Here is a 17,247-nt window from a genome sequence, read left to right on the forward strand (position 1 = left end):
GTATAGTGGTTAAAAAGCAAAGGTTCCAGAGCCCAGCTGCCTGGGCATAAAGTTACACTCTGCCACTTAGCAGCTGTGTGACTTGGGAAAAGTCAGACGTGTTCTATCCCAGCTGTTGACAGGTGATCTACTGTTGATTTTAAAAATGAACTGTTCACATAGTGCATATTCTTGCTCAAAACCATATTAAATCAGTACACATTTCTACTCTTATAGCTAAAGTTATTTCAGAAAAGCAAATGCTTTCTCTTTTTTTTTTTTTTTTTTTTTTTGCTTTCTCATTTGTGACTACTTTGGATGGTCTTGTCTCTCACTTTTGCTTTCCTTAGAAATCAGAGTAAAAGGTAAAGTCCTCACAATGGCATGCAGGATCTGTCCACTCACCCCACTGCTGGGCCATTTCTCACAACCCTTCCCATTGCTTTCTCCACTCTAGCCACACTGACCTCTTGGCTCTTTCTGAAACATACCAGGAGTTCTTCTACCTAAAGCCTTTGCCCAGCCCATTTGCGTTGCCTGGAATGCTTTTCCCTTCTGATATCCGCAGGCTAACTCACCTCCTTCAAGTCTTTAGTCAGTGTAATACTTCTCCAAAAGCCTATCATGATGACAATTTTATATTCTCAGCTCTTTACATGGCCCTATTTTTCTATAGCACTTGTCTTTTACCAATTTATTATGTTCTTTGTTTATTGTCTGTCTCCTACTAGTATATGAAACTTAATGAAGGCAAAGATATTTGTTTGTTTTGTTCACTGATACATGTCAAGTGCCTCAAGTATCTGGCCAATAAAGGGTGCTCAATAAATACATGAATGAATGAACTTTTTAGGTATTTTCAATATCCTGGGTTTAAATTCTGACTCCTCATCTCCTAACTGGGTTACCTGAAGCAAGTTGCTGAATACTTATTTTGTGGTATTGTTGCATCAATTAAACAGTAGTACATATTGGAAAGCTCCTAGCCAGTGCTTCATATCCAGAAAACCTTCAGTAAATTCAGTCAGTCAACAAATGTTAATCGAGTACTTATGATGTACCAAGTATTCCTATAGGTACTAGCATATATCACTGAACAAAAGAGCCAAAAATCCCTGCTATTTGTGGAACTTATTTCTTCCCTTCCTTTGATGTGGTTGTTTCTAAGGGGAAAAATTGTGATTCCGCCTCATCTATTCAGTGGTCTCTCACCCGAAATTCACATTCACTTAATACTTACAGGGACCCATTTTTCCATTATTTTAAAAGTACTTTTCCATTCAGTTAATTTATTCTTTGGAATGGCCCCAGGAAGACGATTTTTTATTCCTCATTTTACAGGTGGGAAATCTGAAACTTGGAAATTAGGACTTGTCCAGGGTCATTCAATAGGAGAAATTGGAGCCAGGATTTGAAGCCACACATTCTGATTCAGAGTTGCCTGCTCTTTCTACACTACACAATGGCTTTTATTCATTTCACAGTCCATTTTATTTCCGTCCTACAGACATTTATTGAGCCCCTACAAAATGCCTGATACCAAACCTGCCCTGGGAAGTTAAAGGTTGCTTCATCCCTGCCCTGAGTTCAGAGTTTAGAGGGAAGGCTGTTGGCACATAAGTGGGCATGCAGCATGCTGAATGTAAGACTGTATTTACTTGGAATACTTAGAAGCACAGAGGAGGGCTACCTCATCTAGAGCAAGGTGTAGGTCATGTCAAAAAACATGCTAGAAGAGATCATGCCTTAGCTGAGTCTCAAAGGATGACTTAGCCAGGGAAAAGGAAGGAAATATGAGCAGCAGCAGAGATGCATGGTGAACATAGAGAATGTCAAGCTTTCAGAGTTGCTAGAGAGTAAAGTGTACAGCAGGGAATGGCCAGGAATCAGACTAGAATATCTAGTAGGTACCAAATGATACCGTATCTTTCAGGAAGAACTCTTACCAGGCCTCCTCTTTTAGGTACTTTTAGATTAGTTATCCATCCTTGGTCCAGTAATCTATAGTCAAGGCAGAAGAATTGCTTGGTGCAAAGGATTGTGATCTCTTCATAAGGAATTACTCAGAAGAAGCAGGGCAAGTGGGCATGCCATACACTGTGAGGGGGTAATGTTACTGAGAAACTGGCTCATTACATAGTTGGCCTGGGACAGAGGCATAGCAGAAGCTAAGACTTGCTTGGAGATAGTGAGTTTTTAGTGGCATCATCTGTTTAGTTATGTGGGAGGAGACCACATGGCTAAATAGACTGATGCCAGAGCAACCTTTATAGCATAAGCTAAACAGTATTCTCAGGTGAGAAATGTTTCAATTTTATCAAGGAAATAAAAGCAGAATTTTGTTGTGGATTCTACCACCTCTGTGAAATATTACTACTCTGGGCTATCTTAAACTTTCCCTTATCTGTATTCCCAGAACAACCCTAGTTTCACATAGATATTGAGTGCTTACTAAAGTTTAGACACTGTATAGATGTTAAAATAGAATAAAACATTATATCTTACATCTTCCCTCAAAAGTTTAAGGGCCAATGGGAGCAATAAGTATGCATTAATAGGTGGGCAACCACCTTCCCAACCTTATTTTTTGCTACTTCTAATTATATATCAGCCACACTACATCTACTTAAGGGATGCCTATTGTATTCTTGTCTCCATGACATTCTCAAGCTGTGCTCCATACAATACCTCTGCTCCTCAGCACCCCCAAACCCAAATCCTGTCTACCCATTGGGACCTAGCATATTCCACTTCTGCCATAGAACTTCTTCTTTTTCTCCAGATGATGTAACCTCGTCCTTCTCTGAAATCCTGAAATTTGTATGTACCTTTCTAAAATAATACCACATTATCAATCTGAGATGCACATTTTTTTCACATTTTAACATCCCTTTAAGTTACTCTTTTAAGATAACTCTGCCATCAATATTCTCAAAAAGATACAGGATGATATTCTGTGGAAAAATATGTACAATAACGACTCCAAGTCAAAAAGTAGTTCAGAAGAAAGAAGCATTAGGAATACCTTAACCATATTTTCTTTTTATGTAATCACAATATATGACAAAACCTGCCTAAGTAAGTCTATAAAACCTTTTTAATACAAAATAAAAATGTTAAGTGATACAGCATTGTGCTATAGTTTTATTGGCAGCTTTTTTCATAGTGTACATAAAATAATAGTATTATTTACAATCAGTGGTGTCCTAGAGTCAATGAAAAATGATATTTTGTGGTTAAATATGCCATACATTAAGGCAACTTACCTCCCTGATTGTGTCATATATACTTATAATTAGTCTCCATATCCCATGTTAAACTATAAGCTCCTTGGGGGCAGAGTTTGTGTTTGTTTTATCTTGATTCTCTTGCAATACCTGATGCTTTACAACAAATAGACATAAAACAAATATTTATAAAATAAATGGATTAAAATAAGAAAGTATTATATAGGGATGCCTGGGTGGCTCAGCGGTTTGGTGCCTGCCTTCAGCCCAGGGTGTGATTCTGGAGACCCGGGATCCAGTCCCACGTCAGGCTCCCTGCATGGAGCCTGCTTCTCTCTCTCTGCCTGTGTCTCTGCCTCTCTCTCTGTATCTCTCATTAATAAATAAATAATCTTTTTTTTTAAAAAAAGTATTATATAGTAAGAGCCACAAAAAAGTGGCTATATGAGTGTTCCCTATATGAGTGAACATCCACCAGTACATTCTGTTAACTGTATTTTTTGAAATACATTTATATATGGTATATGAGCAAGTCCTTGGGCCAAATCTCAACTTAGGCCAGTGGTTTTTGAACCAACCATAAACAATCATAATACAAGTCTATAAACTTATGTCTGGTTTGCTAACTACATTTGTGAGCAAATGTGGTGACTCATCCCTATGATTCACTACTTGAATCATAATAAGTAGTAAATAAAGCCTTTGCCTTGGAGAACAAATGGCAGTGACTTTCCCTAGCAATGCTAAAATTGTACAGGAGACCAGACAAATGCCTGTCTCTAAGAAATACAGTACTTTAGGGGAGCCCGGTTGACTCAGTTGGTAGAACATTACAACTCTTGATCTCGGGATTGTAGGTTCAAGTCCCACATTGGGTATAGAGATTATTTAAAAATAAAATCTTGGGGCAGCTGGATGGCTCAGTTGGTTAAGAATCTGCCTTTAGCTCAGGTCAGGATCTCTGGGTCCTGGGATTAAGCCCTATATTAGGGTTCCTGCTTAGTAAGGGGTCTGCCTCTCCTTCTCTCTACCCTTCCTACCCACTGCTCATGCTGTCTCTCTCTTAAATAAGTAAATAAAATCTTATAAAATAAAACCATAAAATCTTAAAAAAAAAAAAAAAGAAATGTGGATGTGGATGAAACTAGAGGGTATTATACTAACTAAAATAAGTCAGTCAAAGAAAGACAAATACCATATGATTTCACTCATTTGTAGAATTTAAGAAATAAAACAGATGAACACAGGGCAAGGGAAGGAAAAATAAGATAAAAGCAGAAAGGTAGGCAAACCATAAGAGACTCTTAACTCTAGGAAACAAATAGCGTTGCTGGAGGGGAGGTGGGTGGGGGTATGGAGTAACTGAGGAATTGGGCACTAAGGAGGGCACATGATATACACATGATCAGAGCACTGAGTGTTGTATGCAACTAGTGAATCACTAAATTCTTCCCCTGAAAGTAATAACACACTATATGTTAACTAAGTTGAACTTAAAATAAAAAGTTTAAAAAACAGAAACAAAAAAGAAATGTAGTACTTAAAAAAAAAAAGTTTTGTTTTCTGTTTTCTTCTCTCCAGTCAGTTTCTATGCACCTATAATAAAAACAGCCTAGGGAATTATGTCTGTGGTATTTTCTAGGATTTTTAGCCTTATTCTTTGGGCTACAGAAATAAGGTGTTTTTTTTTTTTTTTAAGTCATCTAAATAGTTTTACTTCTGATTCAAATAAGTTTGTTTCCATTTTTCCAAATGGAGAGAGCAATGCCTGTGTGTTTGCAAAATACTTGGCATGGGTAAGCACAGTGTGACAGTCTACATTAGTGTTCACCAGATATTCCCAGTTTTCTTTCTGGATACATGATACAATTGTATACCCTTTTCCCATGGAATTTAGGTGTGATCATGTGACTTTGTCTAGTGAGATGAGACAAGAAATGACATGAAGCTTTAAGAACTAGTACATAACTTGCCACATTTCCTTTCTCCTGCTGAAGCAACTAATAGATGCACAGAGGAGGAGCCTCCTTTGGCCTAAGTCCGTGAGTGAGAGTAGCATAGGGCCAATCCCCATCTCCCTTAGTTGATCTGCTCACAGATAGATATGTACTAAGATGGTGAGATAAATGTAACCCAGTGTATCTTGATTAATATAGTCTTCACCCAGAACAGTGGGCTTTGGTGATGAGTAAAAGAATATAAAAGATTGGACATGGTGATCTTGACTCAGCATTTCTTTTTCTTCTTTATGGAAATGTTTATTGTATGTAGCTTTTACAAGATAATATTCATCTCAAGATGATTAGAAGGTCATTTTCTCAGCATCAAAATACTTTGAATTTTAACTTTTTCTAAGACATTTTGTATATTTACGTAAGCTGCTCTTTCATCTGCCAACAGTAGAATTGTTACTTGAAAGCAGTGGCCATCAACATTCATGTATGCATTTATTCCATTATTCTACACACTTTTATTGGGTGCTCATTGTTTACCAGGTGCAAAGACTAGGAAATGTTTATAGGAACTTTAGGTAGTTTGATGGAGGTGGTAGGAGGCAAGCAGAGGCCAAAAACTGTAAACTACTTTGTTCTTCTGAAATCTAGATGTTTCGGTGGTTTCATAAATGATTATCTATTTTGGGATAGTTTAGCTACATTTATTTTTTTTAATAAATTTATTTTTTATTGGTGTTCAATTTACCAACATACAGAATAACACCCAGGGCTCATCCCGTCAAGTGCCCCCCTCATGCCCGTCACCCATTCACCCCCACTCCCCGCCCTCCTCCCCTCCCACCACCCCTAGTTCGTTTCCCAGAGTTAGGAGTCTTTATGTTCTGTCTCCCTTTCTGATATTTCCCACACATTTCTTCTCCTTTCCCTTCTATTCCCTTTCACTATTATTTATATTCCCCAAATGAATGAGAACATACACTGTTTGTCCTTCTCCGATTGACTTAACTTCACTCAGCATAATACCCTCCAGTTCCATCCACGTTGAAGCAAATGGTGGGTATTTGTCATTTCTAATGGCTGAGTAATATTCCATTGTATACATAAACCACATCTTCTTTATCCATTCATCTTTTGATGGACACCGAGGCTCCTTCCACAGTTTGGCTATTGTGGACATTGCTGCTAGAAACATCGGGGTGCAGGTGTCCCGGTGTTTCATTGCATCTGTATCTTTGGGGTAAATCCCCAACAGTGCAATTGCTGGGTCTTAGGGCAGGTCTATTTTTAACTCTTTGAGGAACCTCCACACAGTTTTCCATAGTGGCTGCACCAGTTCACATTCCCACCAACAGTGTAAGAGGGTTCCCTTTTCTCCACATCCTCTCCAACATTTGTGGTTTCCTGCCTTGTTAATTTTCCCCATTCTCACTGGTGTGAGGTAGTATCTCATTGTGGTTTTGATTTGTATTTCCCTGATGGCAAGTGATGCAGAGCATTTTCTCATGTGCGTGTTGGCCATGTCCATGTCTTCCTCTGTGAGATTTCTCTTCATGTCTTTTGCCCATTTCATGATTGGATTGTTTCTTTGGTGTTGAGTTTATAAGTTCTTTATAGATCTCGGAAACTAGCCCTTTATCTGATACGTCATTTGCAAATATCTTCTCCCATTCTGTAGGTTGTCTTTTAGTTTTGTTGATTGTATTCTTTGCTGTGCAAAAGCTTCTTATCTTGATGAAGTCCCAATAGTTCATTTTTGCTTTTGTTTCTTATGCCTTCGTGGATGTATCTTGCAAGAAGTTACCGTGGCCAAGTTCAAAAAGGGTGTTGCCTGTGTTCTCCTCTAGGATTTTGATGGAATCTTGTCTCACATTTAGATCTTTCATCCATTTTGAGTTTATCTTTGTGTATGGTGCAAGAGAGTGGTCTAGTTTCATTCTTCTGCATGTGGATGTCCAATTTTCCCAGCCCCATTTATTGAAGAGACTGTCTTTCTTCCAGTGGATAGTCTTTCCTCCTTTATCAAATATTAGTTGACCATAAAGTTGAGGGTCCACTTCTGGGTTCTCTATTCTGTTCCATTGATCTATGTGTCTGTTTTTGTGCCAGTACCACACTGTCTTGTAGTTTAGTTACATTTAAAACAAGTTTACAAATAACATACCCAAGGTGACAAAGACCAAACTTTAACACTTTTGAGACTACCAACACATTACCTTATACTAATTACATAATTCTTTCTTTCTTTTTTTTTGGTTTGAGAGGTTTTGCTGGGGGTAGGGGGGTAGTTCTTAGAATAAAGCTTCTCTTATTTAAGAAATAAGTGTTATCAAAAAGTTTAATTATACCAGTTATCCTAGAAGAAAAAAAAATTTCATCACATTAACAGGTGGTTTAAAGCAACTGTTATTTATAAATTTTTTTAAAGATTTTATTTATTTATTCATGAGAGACACAGAGAAAGGGAGTGACATAGGCAGAGGGAGAAGCAGGCCCCATGCAGGGAACCTGATGTGGGATTCGATCTGGGGACCATGAGATCATTCCCTGAGCTGAAGGCAGACGCCCAACCGCTGAGCCACCCAGGTGTCCCATTATTTATCAATTAAAACATTAAAAGCAGGGGATCCCTGGGTGGCGCAGCGGTTTGGCGCCTGCCTTTGGCCCAGGGCGTGATCCTGGAGACCCGGGATCGAATCCCACATCAGTCTCCCGGTGCATGGAGCCTGCTTCTCCCTCCGCCATGTCTCTGCCTCTCTCTCTCTCTCTCTCTCTGTGACTATCATAAATAAATAAAATAAATGTTTAAAAAAAAACATTAAAAGCAGTATTCTTTTTCTGGTATTCATTATAAAAATTGTAGTATTTTTTCAGAGGTGGTACAGAAGAGTAAGGAGACATCAAGGTGCTCTTTTGGTTTTCTCTCCCGTCACCTTCTGCCTTTTCATCCTAGGGGTTCTTCAGCAAGCGCCTGAAAGGCTCCATCAAGAGGACCAAAAGCCAATCAAAGCTTGACCGAAACACGAGCTTTCGGCTTCCATCCCTTCGTAATGCAGATGACAGGTAGGAAGTTAACTTGCTTAAAACAGGAGGCGGTTTTGGTTTTGTTTTCGTTTTAAACAGGGAAAGCAAGTCTTCAGTGGGTTTTGATAAGGCATTTTTGGTCATCTCTAACTTTGTTTCAGTGACTATTGGAAAGATCCAATACTAAATTCACTTTTTTTTGTCTTGCTCGTATTGAGGCAAGGTACAGAGTATTGGCTCAGATGCCCTGGCAGTTTAAGAATCCTATAATATTGGAAAGTAAGAACTAATTTAAGTCCTGTTTCTATCGAATCAAATTCTAATGGCCACAGATGTATCTTTCTGTTGTAGAAGGACTATAGAATGATGATGACAATAGCAAACATGTCACTATACTATACTATACTATACTAGGTGCTCTATATACATTACCTTGTTTAATGTTTATAGTAACCCTATAAGATAAATATTATTATCACCACTTTGTAGATGAAGAATCCAAGGCACAGAGAGATTAAAAAATCTTGCCCAAGATCATACAGCTTAGTAAATAGCAAAAATGGTATTGGAACTTGAGCAATTTGGCTTAAGTCCATGCAGTTCACAGCTACATTGTTCTCTGTTGTACAGCATGTGGAATCAGCTGTATTGGTTTGCAGTCACATCTAGAAGACATGTATGAAAAGGAAGATTTTGATTTTTAGGGCTGTCAGCTTGCGTACCCGTCAAATGCATAGCTCATTAAGGAGAGTAACCTAAAATTGTTGAATGTGTGCTAGAACACATTTTTAATACTTCATATTTCCACATTGTTCAAAATTTAGGAAATGGCACTTGCTGTTTTCTGACACATTGCTGCCATCACTAGCGTTTACTGAGTGCTTACTATTTGCCAACTATTTTTAAGGTAGTCTTTCATGTAATACAACTCAAGATACTGTTATTACCCTCATTTTGCAGATGAGGAACTAAGACAAAAGACATTGAGAAGCTTGCCCGAGGTCACACAGCTAGTAGGTAGTAGAGCTTGGATTTGAACTCCTGTCTGCCTTTCATATTTGATACTCTTATTTATCCTGGATTTTTTTTTTCTTTCAAAGTTCATTATTTTTAGCTATCTATGTAACAAACAAATAGAGATTACAGTCTCTGTAATGGCAGATTATAGATTTGCCAGGCAGAGAATTACTCTCCTTTTTTGTAGATTAAGTAACTCGTCTCCCATACTTAGTTGATGAGAAACAGTATACTGCTTTATCAGTGATTCTTATCCTTGAACCACTTTAGAGGTGCTCTGTGAAATTTGCAAGTCAGTCCAATTTGCTGTGTAGTCATATCGTTAATTATCTCTTTTATACCTCTTTGTTTTAAAGTAATCATAAAAAAGCTGATTTTTTTCATATATTTTCCTTAGATTCCTATTATTCTACAATTTTCATCATTCTAAGAATTAAAAGCATTTTATAAATAAGTCTCAATAAAATGTAATGATACATTTTTTCAGAATATTGGTTTTTAAGAATTAGGATATTGTACAACTACTGAAACACTCCAACTTTCTTAAACTCTGCAGTATCATGTATATGTTTGAGTGACAGGGAAATATTTTTTATAGGTGTACTTTATTTTTTAAACTTGCACTAAATATCACTTTCATAATTTCAAAATGCTCCCTCCTATTCCATTTTGCTTTAGGTGGCCTAAAGGAACGCTTAGATTGAACTACCAAGAGGTTGTATTCTCCTGGAGTCTCCTATATTGCTTTTATATAGCTAGTGTACTTTTAGTCTTTTCAGTGACCTAAATTTAGTATATGTGCCTTCCATGCAGTTCTGCTTCAATCAGTAGTAGTATATTTGTGTCTCAAGAATAGCATAATAAAAAGGTGCCAGTAAATCTCAAATATTTATATTTTTCAAATCCATTTGAATTATAGAAGTTTCCTATACAGAAAATTTTCAGGGCAGCCCCGGTGGCACAGCGGTTTAGCGCTGCCTGCAGCCCAAGGTGTGATCCTGGAGACCGGGGATCGAGTCCCACATCAGGCTCCTTGCATGGAGCCTGCTTCTCTCTCTTCCTGTGTCTCTGCATCTCTCTCTCTCTCTCTCTCTCTGTCTCTCTTGAAAAAATAAATAAAATCTTTAAAAAAAAAAAAAAAAGAAAATTTTCAAAAACTATTCTTCCCATAAATGGATATACTCACTAGAGTTTGGATGTATTATATTTGTTTGGTTATTTTTTATCCAGGTTTGTCTAGCCAATGATCTACTAGCCATAAACTCTGCTATAAAGCTGTGGTGGAATTTGGTACTAGTGTTGCTTTTTGGGTCAATTTATAATGATCCTTAAACTCAGAATTTCCTTTATGAAATTGTGGGGGCACAGGCATAAGAAGTGAAGTTTTGCCAATTAGTATTTCTAAAAAAACAAATTTCTTGATGTACAGTAACATCTATGATGTGTGATGGTTAGATACATACCAGAAAGCTATGTGCTACAAAGGAATGAGGAGAACTAAAAACATGGCCCCAACCTCAGGAGAGTCCAACAAAAGAAGTTAATGTCCAGGGAGAAATGGTACAGGTGAGGTGAGATGACTTGCTCTTGGATGACCAGGAACAACCTTACAGGGCAGTGGCCTATGAGTGCAACAGGTATTATATGAACATAGAAAAAGACATAGGAAGAGAGCAATAATGAGCAAAAGCAGATTCTAGGTGATTATGGAGCTTGAAGAGAAATACTGAATAATTGATAGTATGTAAGGCAGAAAAGTAGGAAATAAAATTGGAAAGGTAAAGTTCCAGTTTTGAAGTTGGTAGGGAAAAAGTTACTGCTTTTTTGTCTTAAAAATTGCTCAGTATAAAAAACAGAAATATGATCCATCTTTGATGAAACAAGGAGACAGCTGAATGATAGATTACTTAAAATTAGGGGATCAGATGTAGTTGCCTACAGAATGAAATTCTGAAAAGAATTCTATCACTTCAGATTCAGATCAGCTAGTAGTTAATAGATACTCAAAATAGTAATGGCTTACACAGACAAAATGATTTCTTCCTCACTTAAAAAAGAAAAAAGAAATCTGAAGCTGGGCAGTCAAGGCCTGGCTAAAGGAGCACAGTTCTTTTTGAGCTTTTCCCTCTGCCATCCTTAGGGTCTTAAAGGATCTCTTTACAGATAGAGTGGAGCTACTAAAGATTCAGCCATAGCACCCATGTTTCAGGTATCATAAAAGGGTGCCTGTCTTCCAGCTAAGTGTTTTTCCTTTAAAGCCATTTTCCTGAAACCCCATCCAGTGACTTTCTGTTGTGTCTCATTGCCACCTTTTTCTGCAAGAGAGGCTGGGAATTGTTGTACCTGGGTACATAATACAAGAGTCTGTTATTAAGGAAGGTCGAGGGTTGGACATTAGAAAGGCAACTAGCAATCTCTAACAAAAGAATGAGGTTGATTTATCTACCTACCTCTAGAACTCTGGAATGATTCAACTCCACACAGCTCTTGAAGGCCAGCAGTCAGGTTTACATTTATCACATAGCAAATTTGAGAAACGGAACCAACCAACATGAAAAGACCTACAGATAGCAACATTTGTGTTGCCCTATTACAGTCCTCTCTAGTAATTCCACTCATAAGTATATCCAAGAGAAATGAAAACATATGTCACCACAAAAACTTATACATGAATATTCATAGCAGCATTATTCATATTAGCCAAAAAGTGGTAATGACCAACTGATTAATGAATATACAAAACATGATATGTCAATACAATGCATTACAGTTGTCCCTTGAACTCAACCCAGGGGTTAGGTGTGCTAACCTAAATGTGTGTTGAAAATCCACATATAATTTTTAGACTCCCCAAAAACCTAACTGCTAATAGCCCATTGTTGACAAGAATCCTTATGGGTAACATAAACAGTCAATTAAAGTATGTTATGTATGTTACAGACTGTATTCTTACAGTACAATTAGCTAGAGAAAAGAAAATGTTATTAAAATCCTAAGGAAGAGAAAATATATTTATAGTACCATACTGTATTTACTGAAAAAAATCCACTAATAAGTATGTGCACCTGCACAGCTCAAACCTGGGTTGTTCAAGGCCAAATGTATTATTCAGCCATAAAAAGGAATGAAGTACTAATACATGCTACAACATGGATCAATCTTGAAAACTTTATACTGAGTGGAAAAGACCACCACAAAAGACCTATATTGTATGATTCCATTCACATGAAATGTCCAGAATAAGCAAATCTATAGAAACAGTAGATTAATGGTTGCCAGAGGCTGGGTATATAAGATAGGGGAAGTGATGAATGAGGAATGACTGCAAGTGGGCATGAGGCTTCTTTTTAGAGCAATGAAAATGTTTTAAGCTTAGATCGTGATGATAATTGCACAAATCTGAATATACTGAAAACTGTATACTTTAAATGGATAGATTTTATGGGGTGTGAATCATGTCTCAACCTCAATAAAAAAGTTAAATTATTTAAAAAAAAAAAAAAACAGCTGGCCAGGAAATACTATATAGTGAAGCTCATTAGTCTATAAGCTCTATTCCATTGCACAAAACTTCCCTCGTGTTTTCCAGTGCTTTACTATGAAATATAAACAGATAATCAAGAGTCTCCAGATATTGGAGGAGAGTCTCCAGCATGAAGGAGAGCAAACCAAATAAATAGGAGGTGGAAAATAAACAACCCAGGAGAAACAGAAACACCACACAGGGCCAAAACAACTTTAAAGCAAAATATTTTCAAAAGATAAGATTGTACATGTATGAAACAATAACAAGAAGATACAAGAAAAGGAACATCAAAGAAACAAGAAAGAGAGCTTAGAAATTAAAAATATAAAAGCTTACGTCAAATCACTCTCCCAGAAAGTGGAACAAAAATTGAGAAAATCAACCCAGAAAATTTTAGGAAAAGAGAACACAGAAAAAGTTCGGAGAGGAAATTGTCAAAGAAACAACACAAGAAAATGTCTCAAAACAAGAAAACATAAATGTCCAGGTTGGAAAGGCCATCAAATTCCCAGCACAGTGAATGAAAAAAGACAAAAGCTCCTCCTCCCCAACACACACATACACACACACACACACACACACCAATTTACATCATCAAGAAATATCAGATAACTGAGGCTTAAAAAAAACTCTTAAAAGCTTCTGGAAAGAAAAAATAGGTTACATACCAGAGTAGTGGGAAGATCACATTATAATTCTCAATAGAAATACTGAAAACTGGAAGTCAGTGGAGAAATGTCCTTAAAATTCTGAGTGAAAATTATTTTCAACCTAATATTCCATATACAGGGATGTCCTTGAATGTCATACTAAGGAGTTTGGATTTTATCATAGCAATAGGTAGCCTTTAAACACTTTTGAGCAAGGAAATGACCTAATCAGAATTGTGCATATATAGATTAATACAGGAATGGAAAATTTCAAATGACTTGGTTTGCAGAGACTAAGTTTGGGAAACCGGTTAGCAAAAAGCTATTATTGTAAGAAATAATGAAGGCTATAAGAAGGATAGTGACACTGGGAATGAAGAGGCAGAGACAAGATAGGAGGAACATTTTAGAGGCAAAATCAATAGGATGTCACAAAGTCATCATAGTTCCAAAGCCATCTAATCAGATAAAAGCCAGTAAAGTGATTTCCTGGAATCAATGTTGGCAACATTTTCAAATTAAAGCCATGTCATGAGAGAGGGTGTTGGGACAGGAGAAGACTGAAATATATACCTTTAATTCAAATGCATTTTTCAAAAGTTTTAAACACTAGGAAATGGTCATACTACATTGTCAGGCATTCTAAGATTCCAACTGTCTGTCAGGTTGCACCCTTACTCTGGAAGCGCTACTGAAATTTACCAGTATCTTGAGGTAAAGATAAACACATGGAGAACTTTCTTAACTCCTTTAAACATCCCTCAAGTAAAAACCTTTGCAGTGATGTCCTCAATTCTGAGGCTTACTGACAAAGCATGGTTTTAAAGCAGTCTGCTTGTTCACTGTCAGGAGATACCTAAAAGTTAAGTGTGGCGTTCATTTGTAGGGAGGATTTGGGTACAATATACTGAGCTTGTTGAGCTTCTAATTAGAACTGATTTTTTAAATTTTTCCTTTGAATTTATATACTCACAAGAAATTGTAAAAATAGTACATAGAGTCTTATAAAACCCTCCCCCAGCTTCCTCTGATAGCTGTATCCTATAACCCGTTATAATATCAAAACCACACAATTGATTTTCTGTTAATTGGACTACAAATGCTACTCAATTTTCACAAGCTCTCATCTCTGTGTGTTTATAGTTCTATGCAATTTAATTCTATGTATAGATTTGTATAGTCACCACCACAATCAAGATATAGAATTATTCCATTACCAGAAAAGAACTCCCTCTGCCCCTTCACGGTCATACCTGCCTCCCCACAACCATCCCTGCCCTCTCGCAACCACTAATTTTCCATCTCTATAGTTTTGCTATTTCAAGAATATTATATAAATAGGAATCATATGGCAAATAACCAATTAAGATTACCCTTTTTTTAGTGCATAGAATGCCCTTGAAATCCACCCAGTTGTTGCATCTATCATTAGTTTATTCCTTGTTATCGCTAAGTAGTATTCCACTGTATGGATATTCCAGAGTTGTGAAATCATTGACTCACTGAAGAACATTTGCGTACACATGAAGAAAAGTTACATATGCATAAGTTTTCACTTCTCTAGTATAAGTGCACGTAAGTGCAGTTGCTGGGTTGGATGGTAAACACATGTTTAGGTATGTAAGAAACTGCCAAGCTCTTCCAGAATATCAGTACCTATTTTATATTCCCACCAGCTGCATGTATGGTGTTTTTTATGTCCCAAGAGATTTTCACCTGTGTTTTCTTCTAGACATTTCATGATTTTTATCTTTATATTTAGGTCACTAGTCTATTTATTTAATCTTTTGTTGCTTTAAATAAAAAGGTCTTGACTCAGAACTTACTGGTATTCAGTCCAAGATATCAAAGTTGCAAACTTGCCCCAGCCACGCCAGTTACAGGAAGTCTGCCTTCCTTTGGAGTAGGAAATATTGTAAACCACCTACTTCTCTCCTCATCTGCTCTTCCCTTCCAGTTTGCTAACCATGGTTTTAGAAGGTTGCCAGAAGGTTCTGGGCAAGAGGAGACAGAAAGAAGAGAAAAGGGGATAAGAAAGTTTTAGTACTATCTTAGCATCCCATAATGCTGTCTGAGCCTGGCTGATACTTAAAACTGCCTGTTCCATCATAGGGTAACAAGTGTCTCATCTCTGAGCAGCTATCATCTGTGGTTTCATTGAGGTTCGTGTGTACATGTCTGTCCCAGGTGTTCACTAGCAACTTCTTTCACAATTTCTCGGAAGGAATTCTTGTTCTTCTGGTCTCTTCACCCTTCTAGTCCTCTGGTCCACAGGAAATATCCATACACCCTTTGCCCTGACAAACTCTGGGAGTCAAGCTAATCTAAAAGCATCAACCCTCTTAGGTTCAAACTCTGGGAGTACAAGCTAATCTAAAAGCATCAACCCTCTTAGGTTCTGCCACCAACAATTCGTCATTTCTCATCATTTAAATTTTCCAGATAGACTCAAACTTCACCCTGTATGCATCATCTGCCCATTTCCCTGGTGGGAAGCAGGAGGATGAGCCTCACAGCTTTCTCCAAAAGTTCTCTCTCACAAAACCCTTTCCCCTCTCCGTTCTCTGACCACTTTTTTTTAAAAAAAAGATTTCATTTATTTATTTAAGAGAGAGAGAGAGCGTGCACGTAAAGCTGGGAGAAGGGGCAGAGGGAGAGGAGAAGCAGACTCCTCGCTGAGCATGGAGCCTGGACCCTAAGATCATGACCTAAGCCAAAGGCAGATGCTTAGCTGACTGAGCCAACCAGGCGCCCCCTGACCACTTTTTATAGTCTTGTTCTGAGAGGTTGAATGTAATAGAACTGGCTCTAAAACATTTCTTTGTAAGGTCTACAGTTTGTTGGGAACTTGGCTTCAATATACGAATCTGTTTTCTCTTAATGTCTCAATTGAAACTTCAATTTTAATATCTCATCACATATGTATATCATACTTTTATTAATCTGTAGTCTTTAGCATAACATACAAAGTGCAACATGGCCCCATCCATGCCTAACTCCCAGCACTGTCTTCTCTCACTCCTAGGACAAGTCTGTCATTTACTTACCACGCTGTTCTGGATTTCTGTGCTTTTGATCTTGCTGCCCTTTCTATCCCAAATACCATTTCCTATTCCTACCTCCTCTCCTTTGTCATAATTTATAACATATCTAATTCATACTCCTGCAACAATATCCAAATCAGAAGTCCTGTGCCTTTGGACTTTGCCTTGTTCTTCCTATATATCATCCTAAACTAAACACCTACCCCATGTACCCACTAATGGCCAAACTTATGGGACTATTACAGGACTACTTTCTACTGAATTTATCTTTTCATATTTCTGCTTACTGCAGCAGATTGGAAGCTCCTCAAGAGTATAAACAGCCTTTGTATCCTCATTCTCTAGTACAATGCCTGTCCTGTTAAGGAACTTCATGTTTGTTACCCTGAAACAGAAGAGTCCAAACAAATTCTAGATAATAAAGGAGACTAATCTTTTCCAATATGGTATACTTGGATAGAATGACAGTTTCTCAGAAATTATTGGACTTCAGGTTGTTAATTAATCAATATAATCTAGCTATAGATTATAGTTTCTCTTACCAGTGTTTACTGCTGCTGTAATCCCTTAGTTTTATGAATTAAAATCCAATCCAGTTGTATCATGATAGCATTTTATAATTCATTTGAATGCTTTATCTTCATAGAAAAAGTTGTTTTTGTACATTTATTCCTTCTAACATCTTCTTCCAGCAAAGAATATTTTGAAGAATAACTGTCTTCATTTCAACCAAATGAATACTTTACATAAAATGAACTTACATATGTCATATCGCTGTGAAAAAGCCTCATGTCAGCAACGACAGCCCCATTGTATGGTGCTGTAGTT

At 37.3% G+C, this 17,247-nt stretch overlaps 1 protein-coding gene across 8 annotated transcripts in view; it reads left to right on the forward strand.

Annotated features, from left to right (window-relative positions):
* RASAL2 (RAS protein activator like 2) overlaps window positions 1–17,247 on the forward strand; it is a 352,059-nt gene that overhangs the window by 283,684 nt on the left and 51,128 nt on the right. For all 8 annotated transcript variants that reach the window (XM_041754415.1, XM_041754427.1, XM_041754435.1 and 5 more), the window contains one exon: window positions 8,112–8,221. In XM_041754415.1, coding sequence (XP_041610349.1) covers window positions 8,112–8,221 — 110 coding nt within the window. The remainder of the gene's footprint in view (window positions 1–8,111; window positions 8,222–17,247) is intronic.

The sequence above is a fragment of the Vulpes lagopus genome, chromosome 1 (assembly GCF_018345385.1).
Source record: "Vulpes lagopus strain Blue_001 chromosome 1, ASM1834538v1, whole genome shotgun sequence".
In the NCBI taxonomy this organism is placed as follows: Eukaryota; Metazoa; Chordata; class Mammalia; order Carnivora; family Canidae; genus Vulpes; species Vulpes lagopus.